General features: G+C 42.6%; 1 protein-coding gene across 12 annotated transcripts in view; it reads right to left on the bottom strand.

Moving 5' to 3' along the window:
* The window catches only part of KCNMA1 (potassium calcium-activated channel subfamily M alpha 1), a 447,551-nt gene extending 433,300 nt beyond the window's left edge, over window positions 1–14,251 (bottom strand). For 6 of the 12 annotated variants that reach the window (XM_069019290.1, XM_069019291.1, XM_069019301.1 and 3 more), the window contains exon 1: window positions 12,729–13,378. In XM_069019290.1, coding sequence (XP_068875391.1) covers window positions 12,729–13,037 — 309 coding nt within the window. In that variant the 5' untranslated portion in view covers window positions 13,038–13,378. Of the gene's footprint in view, window positions 1–12,728; window positions 13,379–13,451; window positions 13,598–13,637 lie in introns of those variants that run through there. The other 6 variants (XM_069019298.1, XM_069019294.1, XM_069019295.1 and 3 more) reach the window with 6 other exon arrangements.
* Window positions 14,252–14,708: the final 457 nt, after the last annotated feature.

The raw sequence follows: 14,708 nt of genomic DNA, 5'->3' as shown, positions 1-14,708 counted from the left end.
GGTCCTTTCCTTTCTTGGATACAGAAAAAGAATCTAGACAGAGAGATATTTTCCTTTTAAGAACAGAATACAACATTCACAAATAAATATCTCAGGAGAACACGTGCTGTTCAAAGAAGCTAAAAATAGTAAAGTCAACAAGCATATGTTTAACTGGGAACCTTCCTAGATACTAAAAGTAACATAATTCTTTAAATCAAATGTGGATATGGGAACTCAAAAACTGTGTTTGGTTTTTTTTTTAATGTCAATGAAGCAAGCACATTCCAAGTGTCTGCATATAAAGTGAATACCATACAGTGCATATTGAACTAGACAGAATCCCTCCTTCTGGTCACCTGCCTTCATTCCCTTCTCTTTTTAAAAATTCCTCAATATACTACAGCTAAAATTTCATCCCATCTAAATTAAAGCAATTTTTTACATTCCTTTTATTCTCTGCTCATGTAAAAAAATAAATCTTCACAGGAACTTAGATCGGCACAGCAACTTCTAACCACCTGTAGCTCTTTAAAATAGTGACTGCTCTAAAGGACTCAAACTACATTCCCTTCATGAATTTAACAAAAGGGGTGAGTGGATGCATGTTAATTAAATCATCTGCTTATCTTAATCACTAGGTTGCTTTATATGGACTAGGACAAATCAGTTCTTTGACAGTCCTCCTCCTCTCCTGGCTTTCTCCTTATTATCTGCTTTTACCTCATAAGATGAATGGGGCAGAGGATCACCCCTTTGTCAAAGCTGGTAACAGCATCTGGCATAACTAAGCCAGCAAAACCAAATGGCCTCAGAATACTACAGCAGAAAAATAGTTGAGATAGGTCTTCTAAATTGCTAAGTCAAATTTTGAATGCACAATGTTCCTCGTATAGGGTGGAGCATTTCACAGCAATATCCTAGAGCTCCAGTAATGAATTTTCCCAGTTGCAGGATATGCTACAATAAAACATAAGCCTTTCAGCCCTCTACACAGAGCAAATGATGCCAAAGCACTGACACACAGTGCAAGAATTAGTTTTACTTAAAATGCATCAATACAAAACACAAACCAGCTTTCACCATTTGTAAGTGATGCTAATTCTCCAAGGTCTGTCTCCATAATGGACACACTGCATCTCTCCTGATATTAAAACATTTGCACAAAGTTCTAGCTCCACTGTCACACAACTAAACAAGAATCTCAGGCTTTCACCTTCAGAAGTCTGGTGAGACACAGAGCATTAACTCCAGACTACATAATCTAATCAAATGACTGAGGCCAGAGGACAAACAGGAACAACCTACAATTAAATTCTGAAGACTATAATGATTATTTTTTTAAAACACCTTATATCACTGTAGCATTTGCTACAAGATATGCACTGAATTAAACATTCTTTTAAATGTAAAATAATTGATTTGTAAGGGTTTGAACTTGTTTAAGAAAAGAATGAATCTCAGATATTCTGAGTTGGGAGGGACCCACAAGAATCATCAAGTCCTACTCTTAAGTGAATGGCCCATATGGGATTGAACCCACAACCTTGGTGTTACCCCTGTACTCTGACCAACTGAGCCAATCTCAGTGACTTAATCATCCAATACTTTAACTTGATGGTCTTATAAATTACTAGAAAGCAGCCCAATTAACCCAAATAAGCTGACAATATAAAACCAGACATTCAGGATCCAACAGCAATATAATTAAAGGGGTGAAGAACCCCCTATACTTTCACTGATATTAACACTGCTACAGTCTTAAGGCACAGAATTTGAACTGTCATTTTCATCAGCTCTCAGAGCACATTCTCATTTAGGTACAACCAGTAGACCATCAATTTTAATTCATAGAAGTATGTATTTTCTATGGGAGTTGTAACAATAACCTACAAGTACATACCATTTAAAATTCAAAGAGTATTTTACAAATCAATGGAAAACCCTTGTGCTCACTGCTAAAAACAATCTGTATGTGGGACCGAAACCATTTGTCCCAAGGAAAACACTATTCAACCTGAGAAACAGTTATAAAAACAGTCTGCATTTTAAACTGTTCCTTTACTTTTTGTTCATAAATATTTTTGACTGAGCTGGGAGAACACAAATACTCATGAGGCACAGCCTCAAGAGGTCTGTTTATATTGCCAGAAGCTTTTCTAGAACTTCTACCTTTAATTTGAGCTATTGTTACCTTTCTCTTCACTTCTACTAAATGTTTTGAAAATAAAACTCCAATTCTCACCTATAGAAAAAAACACCCTGGGCACCAAGCTCTAGTACCTGTTACCTCAGATTAGATAAAATAGGCAGCAGCTGCTTTAAGCAACCTATCCCAAACCATTTTCCTGCCCCTCAGCTACAGCAAATGGTAACAGTTTTATCCATACAGATTTCATACACTTGCCAAAGTTCTCAGAAGAACAATAAAAATTTTTTAAAGGGTCAATTTACAATAGTTATACTAAAATTAATCAATAGTTCTGACACACCCCGAGCACCTATAACATTTTAAAGCAGTAAGATATCATCCAGTGTCTCAGCCTTACCACCACCTCTGCCAGCTCACTGTCCCATCCCCAGCAGCCAGCCTACCCCAGGAGCCTCCCAGGGCCAGCACATCTGGAGCACCAACAGAAAGTCCATGAGCATAAGCTTAACCCTTAAGTCAGAGTTACAGCATAATAAAAGGAGCAGCGTCCTGACAGACCAGCTGTGAGCAGCTGTACAGACACTGTATAATAGTTAAGAAAAAAAAGCTAGACATTTATTAAAAAGTCCATCCAGGCTTCCCCCTTACAAGCATGGTTGACTTTACCTTGAGGAAGAGCAACACACACATAAGAGAACAAAAGAGAGTCACAACTCCTTCACTTCAGCATTTATAGCCTCAAGACTAATTCAAACCAGCTGCAGGGACTCCAAGCCCCTTAACAGATGGAGCAGACCAGGTGTGCTGTTGGAGCTCATCTTCCTAAATAGTTTCACCTGAAAGGAATCTACCTAATCACACTGGGAAAGCTACAGTTTACTCTCAAAAGTCATCCAGCTCCATGCCCAAGTCAACCAAAACCCTATCCTCCAAAGGAAACCATGAAATCAATACTTAGCATGGCAATAATGAAACAACCTCTCTTAAATAATTTCTGCTCAGTAAAAAGACCTAAAAACACACAGAAAGGTTTAGGATCTGGAGCTACCACCACCTGCCAGTCTACACAGCTCAGGTTCCTCGCAGCAAGTCTCTTCAGAGACTTAAAGTTTGGATTTATTAGCACTGTCAAGCCAGCACCTCAAGATAGTAAGTTCAGTCTTAGAAGACTAAATAAAAAAATACTGCTGCCACAAAACACTCCACTTGCTCTGATGGATTAAATTTGTGTTTTAAAAAGTTGTAAGTGATGTAACTTAACTTCAACAGGCATTAGATCAAATCAGGTCTGCTTTACATCACCTTCATACCAAAGCATAAAGTAGATGCAAACACTGCAAAATAAGGCTTGCACACCTTCACAGAAATAATCATGCAATCAGCTATGCTCTAAAACAAACTGGTATTCCCCTACACTCAAGAGCATGCAGTTAAATGCTGGATGACAGTCTGGAGCTCTGTCCATCACCCAGTCACCTCCAACACACCCACCCACACTCCTTAAATTAACTCACTTTATAGATTTATTAAAGTAACTATAGCCACGGAAATTTCAGGAACATTTTCAAAATACAAGCATGAAAAAATTATTTTTAACTTAATTTTTATTACAGTTATTTCTAAGAGCACTCAGCTCAGAATAGATATATTTTTATTGTTGGGTATGTATCAACCTCTTAGCTAAAAGAAAATTAAAATTAAGACTATTAGATGCTAATGCAGAGCTCTAAAACAGTGCATAACTTTACAAACGCTTGACTACCCTCCCCTATATATATATACACAGAAAAGCCAGGAGATTCAGTAAAACCATCTCAAGTCTACAGTATGATGTGTAAGGTCAACATTAAATAAAAAAAAAGATACGTGGATTTTAGCTTTTATGTTTATGAATAAACATCTGAATAAAAAAAAAGTTTTCAAGAGCAATCATACCTCTTTCTGAAATCAACTGAAACTGACTGAAATCAATTCAGATTAAGACCTTATTAAGATCTTAAATATAAATTTTGATGTCTAAACAGCTATTTTGTGCAAGTGATGCAAGTTCCACACATTTGACCTAAACAACTGCTGTGTAAGTTTTGTTATAAAATTATGCATAACTTAATAACAAGCACAATGCCATCAATAGGAAATAAGAAAAAGCAAATGCTTTTTTCTTTCATTCCTGGAATCACACAGAATCATTCAGTTGGCAACACAGAGATACCACAGTCTTCCTATCATACATATCATTTAGGTTAGCATTAAAACTTTATCTCTTACATCATACAGGCAGAATCAAAGCTCCACATGTTGGACAGCATTTTCCACTTTTATAAATTAAAATTTTATTATATCCTAGGGACACATTCCAGCAAAGCAGCCAAAATTATTTTTCCAAATATCAAAACTGTGAAGTTTTTAGTGCTGTTTTCTTTCAGGACCAAGAGATGAATTCAGCTCTTCTGACTCACCAAAAGACACCACCAGAGGTTAAACATCTAAGGCAGTGTCAAAGGAGGAAAACCAGCATTTAGTCAGGTAAAATTTTGCACAGCCTTACATCAGAAAGCAGACCCATAAAGAGTGAAAGAAAAGAAACAGCTTATAGCTGAGAGTCTTAAGTGATACAAAAAATAATGCAAATATAAAGCCCGCAGTCCTCTGTTTCTGATCCTGAAGGAATCAGAAACCTTCAGGTGTCAGTGTATTGTATATATATAGTATAAGAAAACTACCACCAAATGCTGGGGAAATTTGCCATATAACAAAACCAATTTATCAGAAGTGTATAATCAAAGCATTAAAAAAATCCCTCATGGCGAAAAATGTTTGCACCACATACAGACAGACTCTGCAATGTTTTCTCCTACCTAAGCTGTTCTTACGACTAAAACGAAAAGGAATAAGGAGATTTTTTTCATTCAGTCCTCAAAACCCAAGTAGAATTTGTCAGCTTCTTTATGAAACAATACTTTTAGTATGATAACCTAGAAAATGTAAGAACATCACAAACCTTCTGCCTGTTGATCTGCAAACTCACTTTCAAAAAAAGTTATGTCAAATCACTTGTAGCCAAAGGATTCACCGTATCTGCAGCACCTGAAGTGCTCTACACCAACCAGGACCATTGCAGGTTCAAGAAGTCAGTAACCCATTCAAAAAAATTTCTGTCCCGCACAATATCTGTGCATAATCACAACTAAAATGTGTTTAACTGAGTTTATACTAGAAAGACTTACAAGATGCTTGAACAAAGAATCATCCTAATACTTTTCTCTTTATTTTTGCAATATTAAAGTCACCATTTGCAAACAGGTTTTTTTAGACCTATCTGTAACAATGTTTTCCCTATACTTAAAATAGAAAATTAATCCAACACCAGTAGTGCTAAAGTTAATCTCATTACTAATAATAATAATAGTAATAGCATATTAAAAGTGAGTCACCCTTCTAGTTTTAAAAAAAGAGATGAGCTAAGCCATTAGATAAAAATGTAAAAGATACCATGAAAAATGAATGAAATATAATCAAGTATGCCAAAATATTTAGTCATCATTTGCTTGGACAAAGGGGAAACAAAAGTGTATTATAACTTTATTATATAAACAGCAATAAAAAAGCAACACAGTAGAGCTGTATTTAACAGTTACAGGGATAAGCTATTCAGTTGTTGTGTCATGCTGCAATTGTTGATGAGGTTACAGTACTCCTCCCTATTTTTGTGTCCTGGTGATGATGAATTTGGGGCTTTTTCCCCACTCTATGGTAGCAGTTCTGATACTTAACTTAGGTAGTGAAGCTCAGGACATGCAAAAAGATTTCCAGGACTCGGAGCTGCAGCTGCACATATGTCTGTCCTGCAGGTGATCCATGGGGCAAGGGACCTCTGCCAGTTCCACTAAATGTGCACTTACTGCAGTTCTAAAAAAAGAGCCAACATTTACCATTGCACATCAGCTTGCAGGAGAGATATCCTTATAGGATATTATCAGCCATTCAAGCACTCAAGTTGTAATTTCCAAGGGGAGCCTGGCAGAAGGTATAATTCTTGACCAGAATGGAAACATACCATGTGTAACTTTTAAATATTATGTTTCTAATGTTGAAATCTCAGACATAATGGCCACAAACCAAGTAAATACAACTTGCTACAATAAAAGAAAAAAGCTTTTAAAAGCTTAAAATGTTAACATTAGAATTTTTTTTAATCTAATTCATCTAGGACACTGTGAACATCTAGGCCTGAGTCCAAAGCCATTGAAGTTATTAGGACTGCTTCCCTCTATTTCAACAGACCTTGGATAACTCTCTCATTTCTGTAACTCTCAAACAGACAAATACATGCAATATATCATCTCAAAGCAAACGAAACTCAACACATTTCAGTGGCAGCACATTCATTTAAACAGAACCATGTATACTATATATGGAAATGAAGTGTTCCTCTCAAAGATGCAAACCCAATGTATTCTCAGGCTATAAATACCATCAGGATTCAAAATGGGCCCTTCCTGACCAATATGTCTCTGACAGGCATGGAAGATAGGTATCATTCCTTCTCATTTATTCAGACTCTGCTGCTTTTGCACCCTCCATTGTCACCCAAGGTGACCTGTGTGCCCCGGACAAAGTGCCCACACTAACAAACCATGAGATCTAATTTGGAACTGGTGTATTTAGCCCTGTATAATTTTGCATAAATGCCAGTGTAGTCTTGTGATCTAACAGAGTTTTGCACTCACTTCCCAGTGAGGCATTGTACTCCTGCAAGGAGCAGGGAGCTGGACTCAGTGATCGTTACAGCTCCCTTCCAGCACAAGATATTCTAGGATTCTAAGCCTTCAGCCATGTAGCAGCATATAACCCCATTACAGAAACACAGCTTTTTACGAGAGCTTTTCAAAGTGTAGCTCCTTTCCTTTAGCCACTAAAATCATATGTGGGGGAGAAAAATATTTTTTAACCATTAACACCCACACATAATGTTTCAGCAATCTTTCCCTTAGAAAACCTCCACAAGCTGTATTCACTGTGCCTTCCTCAGACTACTGGTAGTTCAGTAATTTTCATACATGTAAAATACACAGTTCTATGCAATGGGACTAGGTATGTTTAGTAAAATCAAAGGGATACCCTGTTCCCCAATTTCATCTAGTGTTATTTTTATGTTTGCACCTCCCCAGTGACTGCTGTCCTCCCAGCCTCACACTACAGGATGCCTTGCTGCTGCTGAACTACAGCCTGATCCTGCTGGGGAATTATCACCAGCCAGCCCTGAAATTCACATAAACTTTTGTCACTCTGAGTTGGATTCCACAGAATAGCAGAGCCAATCTCAGAAGGAACACTGACTGCCGCTCTGTGTTGCGCCTGCTGTCTAGAGATTACTGCTTCTTTTTAGGATTTGTCCCAGGAAGGACACTCAATGACTAAGATTCACAATCCACTTTCTTGCAATAATATAGGACATACAAGTACCATCATTGCTGGTTTTAATTATAAACATTAGATCCCATCCCTGCAGAGGTTATACTTAGGGCTAGTGCTCTCTAAAAGTTCTGTGTTTCTGTCTCTGGGGCTGTAAACTGCCCTCATTTCACATTCAGAAATCCCAACCCATCAAAACTGAGTACACAGATCAGTGTTACTTAAAAGCTTTCTGTTTGCTATTATAGGCATTTCTTCTATTGAGCTAAACTGGAAAAAAAGGTGAAATCTAATGGTTTTCAACCAGCACTTAAAGATTTGCAAATGTGAGATTTTTAAGTTCTTTCTGAATGCAGATGTTCTCCTTAAATGTATGTGTAGCAAAGCCTTGAAAATGATACTGTCCTAAAGTAACATTTTGGTTGAGAATGATTTACAGGTTAAATCCTTGTCTATACATTCTCTTTTCTGCATGCATAACCTATCTGAGCATGTGTTTAGAAAATGTGAAATCCTTTATAAGCTCCAGAGAGCCAGAAGTATCTTCCTTTTCAGTGCATGGAAAACAGCAGCATACACCTCTCCACACCAGCGCCCTTTTCTGCTTGCAGAAACACCATCTGCAAAGGGTTGCCAAGTACCTTTTCTTTCAGACCTTGACCTCCCCACCATGGCCGTCTCTCAATTGGCAACCTGTCTGGTGAGGCTTTCCCAGAGTAATTGTGTGCAGAGCACCTGACAGCCATGAGACAGGAATGATTGAGCCAGGCTGTGCATGTGACTAACAAGCAAAATGCATTACAGTTGCCGCTAATCCCTTGAGCCTTCCAGTTGTTCATCATACGCTGCTGCACAGTACATCTTCAAGGGAGTCAAGGTGACGTTTCCACGTACAGATTTAAATGAAGGGATCTCCTGCATTATGTGTCCACGTGTATCTCCCAATGTACACTCAAACTTTTCTCAATAGATCGTGCTTCAAATTTGTTTCTTTATTTGGAGAGGGTGTTCATGCAGATATCGCTCAGAAACCAACAAACCTTGCCCACATGAGAGCCAGCCTGGAATGAACACTGCTTGTTTTATGGACAACTTAAACTTGTCCACTTAAAAGTTTTCTCTGGCTTTAGAGTTCTGGGTTAAAATTGTTAACTTTTCAAAGACAACTTCTGCAAATATTTTATTTCCAGCAAAACCAGGTTTTTTTCTATTCAAAACAAATGGGAATGTTGCTTGGTTTCTACTGACCAAATCTAGCACTGTGTAAATTACTACATTTCAGAAATACAGAGATGAAGGTCAAAGAAGACTATTAGGACTTGTAATTTCAGGCTAGCAACTGCTACCTATAATCATAATTTCATTTTATATGTGTACATGTCCTGGGTTGTAGGGAGGAAAAGATCTTCAAAACACTGAAAGCATCACAGGAAGGATATTTTCTACCTGCTAGAGCCTGATGATATAAGATCCATAAGAAGTACCATTCACTGGGGAACCAAGGAGCAGCAATAAAGGGTCCAGTATCATATTCTTCAACAGGAAACAAGTCCCGCTTGATTCTGCACTGACCAGCACCAGCAGCTGACTGTGCCCCAAACCTGGGCTCTCTCATTCCACTGCTCCTTCTTCATGTTTTAGTTTGTTCAAAGCCAAAATACAGTATCAGATAATGTCGGCAGCAAATGCCCTCCAGGAGCACAGAAAACACGGATGCAGATCCATATAATCAAAAGAACTACAGATTGTATAATATGCATTTAGCCCCTATGTGCACATCACCGTGCAGATTTATTTATTTTTCTGCTGTCACCACAAACAAGAGCTAATGGTGTCGGAGTCCAGCCCAAGGAGGTTTAGTCTCACATTCTACTTTTCACACACAAACAGAAGTGAGTTGGTCAGGGGACAAAGAAAAAGCAATGACAAGTTCTTTAGCAGTATCTAAGCACTATTGAAAATGTAGATGTAAACACTGAGAAGAAAACCAGCCTTTTTCAAGGTTGGTTGCAAATACACTGTAGCTAATTTTGAAAAATTCCATCTAAAATTATACACCACATTAAATAAAGGAATACAAGGGCTCCAATAGTAGTGACTATCACACTACATGAAACACTGACAATGAAGGTAAAGATTTACTTTTTTTTGACAGATTTTTTTAAAATGCCAACTCACAAAGCAAGTGTGGAGCATGAAAATCCTAAAACTTCTACAATCACTTTTAGTACATGATTAAGAGTAATGTTCTATTCACATACAATTACATAAATGAGATACGGAATTCTAAGAGGTAATGATGATTCTGTTAGCAGTTTTCATATTCTTGACTTACAGTATCTTGACTTTCTTATCTCCAAGGGGAAAAAAATGTAATGAAATTTCATACCACAAAGTGTTAAACTGTTTATATCATAGTTTTAAATTCCAACTTTAAACTGACTAAGTTGAAGAGGGGAAACCCCAAACAAATCACATTCCAAATCCTTCTACGTAACCATTAAAAAGTTTTACATCCCACAGTCAAGTTAACAATCATCGACAAATCCATGGAATACATCATGCTTAGAATATAGCAGGGAGAAAAAAATGAAACATTTTGTAGTTCTTTGCAATAATATACAGACATGAGTATTAGTACAGTAACTCTAAATTATTCATATATATATATATTGTGAATTATTCAATAAGAGGCCACAGAAAGTAGACATGAGAAAGATTTCTTTTAGCTCTCTCACTGGGACCGCTCTTCATGTAGTGAGACGATGCTGGATAGCCCAACTTCCCTGCAACCTGTGGAGCAGCAGAAGAGGCAGCACAGGAAAGGAAAGCTCCTAATATGCAGAAAACTTCTTCAATCCTGCAGTAGGAGGAGCTACTTCTTCTAAAATTGCTTTTGTAGCAGGTCCAATAGAGTCAACATAGCATATATATGCATTCACATTTCTCACTGGCAGCTTTTCCAAACTCACCAAGCAGCAAAGTATGTGCTTGGTAACAGCAAATTTTAAGACATTTCCAGTTGTTGCTTCTGTTAGCCTTTATACCCTAAATACTAGAAAAGCGTTTTGCAGTAACTAGTTATAACTAACATCCTTGCATACACAGAATTCCCTCCAACTCCCCATTTTATCATATAAGGAATGCAGGATCAGCCCTTGAAAGTTCTTTTTCGCCAGACTTTTGAAAACCCTTACAAGTGGAACAAATAGGATCTAAAAGGAGACATATATCTCCCCCTACCTGCAGAGCCCTTTATCCTCCTGCCCCAGGGAATGACATTCATGGAACAACTTCAGTCTCAAAGATGAAATAAACTCAAATCTTACAACCTGCCATAGCCACAGTATGTCAAGCTATTTGGACTGGAAGTGTTTGAACCCCTCGATGAAGCCTGTTACTAAACTGACATATTTAGCCTAAGAGGTTTTAAAGACAATTTGCACACACCTTTCTATACTGGTTAAGAAATGAGTGATCTGCTTTAACTCTGTGTCCCAATAATGGATTATCTGACCAACAGTACCCACCAAGAAACCATGCCTAAGAAGTCTGTGTACAAGTCTCTAACTTCTTATTCTCTCAATAGAAGAAGCACGAGGTAATAACCTGCAGATTTTTCTTTTTCATCAAGAGCCCTGATAGCCTCTGTAGATTTGTCTAATTCTGTGGAGACAAAAATGCTAAATACACAATGAAACCACAGGTTAAGTCTTCACTACTCACCCTTTCTTGAAAATTGCCTTTTACTGCTGTGGGAAATAGTATCTTATTATCACAAATTCATTAGAGCTGTGTCATCATACCTGGCTAACACCCCTCTAAGCAAGTTCAGGTTTGGTGTTGAATGAAAAACAAAATATCTTTAGAACAGTAGTGCTGTCTGAGAGGATTGCTGATGCTTCAGGCTGACTTAAAAGCTTTTATTCCTTAACTTTAGCAATCACTCCTTCCCTAGATAGGCCAAGTTCACTGTAATAGTTTAACTTCTAACTGGAATATGGAGGTTCATTTAGGCAACCCAAACTACACGACAAACAAGTACCATAACTTTCCATGCTCTAACTTTGTTTCTGGTTTCCCCTAAATGCTGGGCCCTTCATACAGCTGGCATATATGCTGTGTGTTTAGGGGGGAGGGGACAGGAGAAAGGGGAAGACAGCTCACTGTACGTCAAAGCAAACCAGCAACCTAGCAACCATATATTAAAAGGTGTGTGTGTTTTTGTGGGTGTCTGTGTGCCAGGAATAACTGAAGCAGATATTATTCCATTTGTAATCCAAAAAATGTGAAAAGGGAAGGGGAGAAACTCCAGTTGCTGGTCTATTTTGGGGTCTGTCAAAATCCACTTTCACAATACAGAGTCGTAACACTTTCTATGTCATTTTTCGTAATCAAAAATTAAAGTCTGGACTTGAGCAAGTTCTTAGCTTTGGTTTGAAAATAGGCCCTTCAAAGCAGAAGCTGAACTTACTTCACATGCTTTCTTCCAGCTGGTAATATGCAAAAATCAAAGGGGCAGAGAAGCTGCCTCAAAGACTTCACATTCAGGTTAAGCGAATACTTACAAATGCACAGAATACTTCTAGATAGCTACATTTAATCTAACAAACAGAAACGTCAAAGGTTCTCGGGGAGTGGAACTGGCTTTATAAAGGTTCCCTTGAGTGAGAAATTCAGCCTTTCAATTTTGCCAAAGTTTCTCATTCCACAAGACAACTGACAGTTTAGATCAGCGTATGCAAGCTCCCACCCCATCAATATGCGGTCCCAAGGGTGCATACAAACTTCTGATCTGCACCGTCCCACTACACCAGCATGCGCCTCTCCGACAGGGCGAGCGTCGGACACCAGGTGTTAACTGTCGTGCCACCAGATGAAAACGAATGAGTTCCTGTGTAGGGTGGAACAGAGAAGGGGGAACGGGGGAGGCGCCTCGGGACTGCGCCCAACACCTCACCCCTCCAGCTACACTGCCCACGTTGCAGCTCCCGACAGCCCGTGGCAACCCTAAGCCAAGAGCAGCCAGCACACTGCCATCGACAACAGCCCCACGGCGTCCGCTCCACCGCCACCTCGCCCAGGTGTCCTGCTCTGAAAGGCTGGGCTCCTACTACTCCTCACCACCATCACCGCAACAAACCATCACCGGCAGCAGGAGGGGAAGGGAAGGGGCAGTTACCTTGTTTTTGACCCCGCAGTGGCAGCAGACAGTCCACAGGTACTTGAGGGTCCTCCACAGCAGGATGATAAACAGTCCCCCAAAGAAAGTAACCATGGATGAGGCGAGGAAAGCCCACCACATGCGCTGTCCGCGGCTATCGCAGGGCACCTCCATGGTCACCGGGATGATGAGCGCATCCATCTTGGGCACATTGACGGGGGAGGAGGACGAGTCTGTGTTGAGATTGTTGGCGTTGATATTGTTACTCATTCTAATGCCGCTGCCGCTGCCGCCCGGGTAGGAGCCGCCGCCGCTGCCATTTGCCATAGCTAACAGCGAGCCGGGCGCGCAGGGGCTTCCGAGAGCTCCTCCCGCCGCCAGCGCCCCCCAAAAAGCCCATCACCAGCCATATTGCTGCTGCTGCTGCCGCTGCTCAGCGGGGAAGGGATAAGGAGAGTAATAAAAATAAAAAGCCCCCAATCAAAACAAACAAAAAACCAAACCAACCAACCAAAAAAAAAAAAAAAAAAGCAGGTGAAGAGAAGCGACCGCACAATTCCCGGGTCCCTCTCGGGAGCCGACAGGCCGGTGAATTCCGAGCGTCCTCTTTGTACGGCGAAAATAATATTTAAAAAATTTTAAATAATAATAAAAATATAGTCTCCTCCTCAGATTCCCACCCCTTCCTTCTCCCGCATACACAGCCCCTACCCCGCCCACCCCAAAAAAATCATCCAGCACCACCACAAACTGATGCCTCTGAGCGTCTCTCCAAGATACCCAGCGCTGCGACCCCGCTGGCCTCAGCGGGGATCCCTCACTCAGCCTCCGCCGCGGATCCTCCCGGAGGTGATCTGTTATTATTGTTATTAGTCTTTAACTTGTTATTAGCGATACTCAGTCCCCCCCCCCCACCCCCCCGCGCACCCTCCTCCTCCTCCTCCTCCTCTTCCAAGTCCAGCCCCTTCCTCTCCTCTTCCCCTCTCGGTGCCGGCAGCAGCCTCCTGTGGCTCCTAATTCATCCTCCGCTGGCCCATCTGTGAGTGCGCTGCCGCTGCCGCCGCCTCCTCGCCCATCCTTCGGGAGCTCCCTCCAGGGCCCGGCTGTCGCTCAGGCTGTTGCTCCCACACGCGCAGCGGCGCCGCCGGCTCCCGCCCCTCCCTCTGTGCCGCCGGGGGACGCGACGGCCCCGCAGCCGCGGCCGCTCCGGGGGCGCATCAAAGGCCTGGCGGGCCGGGGGTGCCGGGCGGGCCGGGGGTGCCGCGCTGCCGCTGCCGCCGGGGGTGGGGGCGCCGGCTCAGGCGGGCTCCCGGCGCCCCATGGGCAGCGCTCCCCGCCCCGCGGCTGCTCGGTCCCGCTCGCGGCGCCGCCGAAGCGCCGAGCGCCCGCTCCGGAGGACGGCGAGGCGGGAGCGGGGGCTGTGTGCCGAGGCGGGCGCTTCACAGGTGGCGGCGAGGCGGTGCCCGGCCGCGCCGGGGAGCTGCCGCTCCAACAAGTCCCGCCGGCCCCGGTGCGTCCATCGCCGCCGCGCCGCGCTCTCCGCAGCCGCGGTGGGGCGGGGGCTGGCGGCAGCGGCCCCCCCCCCCCCCCCCCCCCCCCCGCGCCGGCCGTGCGCGGGGCCGGTTCGAAGGATGTCATGACGCAGCGGCCAACGCACGGCGCAGTCACGGCCCCGGCCCCCGCGGCCCCGCCGGGTCCCCGCGCCCATCGCCCGCATCCGTCGCCCGCCGCGCAGCGCGGCCCCACGGCGAGCGCGACCCCTCCGCAGCGCGGCCGCAACGGCGCCCTCGGGGGCGGCGGGCCCGGGGCTGCAGCCGGGGGGCAGCGGGGGGAGCGGGGGAGGGAGGGGAGGCGGGAGGGGGGCGCGCTCGGGGCTCGCAGGAGGCGGTTGAGCTGCAGCAGCAGGTGCCCGGGGATGCGCACGGCGCGGGAGGGGGGGAGCTGGCATGGAAACGCGGTAAGGGAGCGTGAAATAAACATCGGGGACCGTGGCGTGGG

Source organism: Aphelocoma coerulescens, chromosome 6 (genome assembly GCF_041296385.1).
Source record: "Aphelocoma coerulescens isolate FSJ_1873_10779 chromosome 6, UR_Acoe_1.0, whole genome shotgun sequence".
Lineage (NCBI taxonomy): Eukaryota > Metazoa > Chordata > Aves > Passeriformes > Corvidae > Aphelocoma > Aphelocoma coerulescens.
Note: the sequence above shows the minus strand (reverse complement) of the source record. Positions and strands in the feature narration are given on the sequence as shown.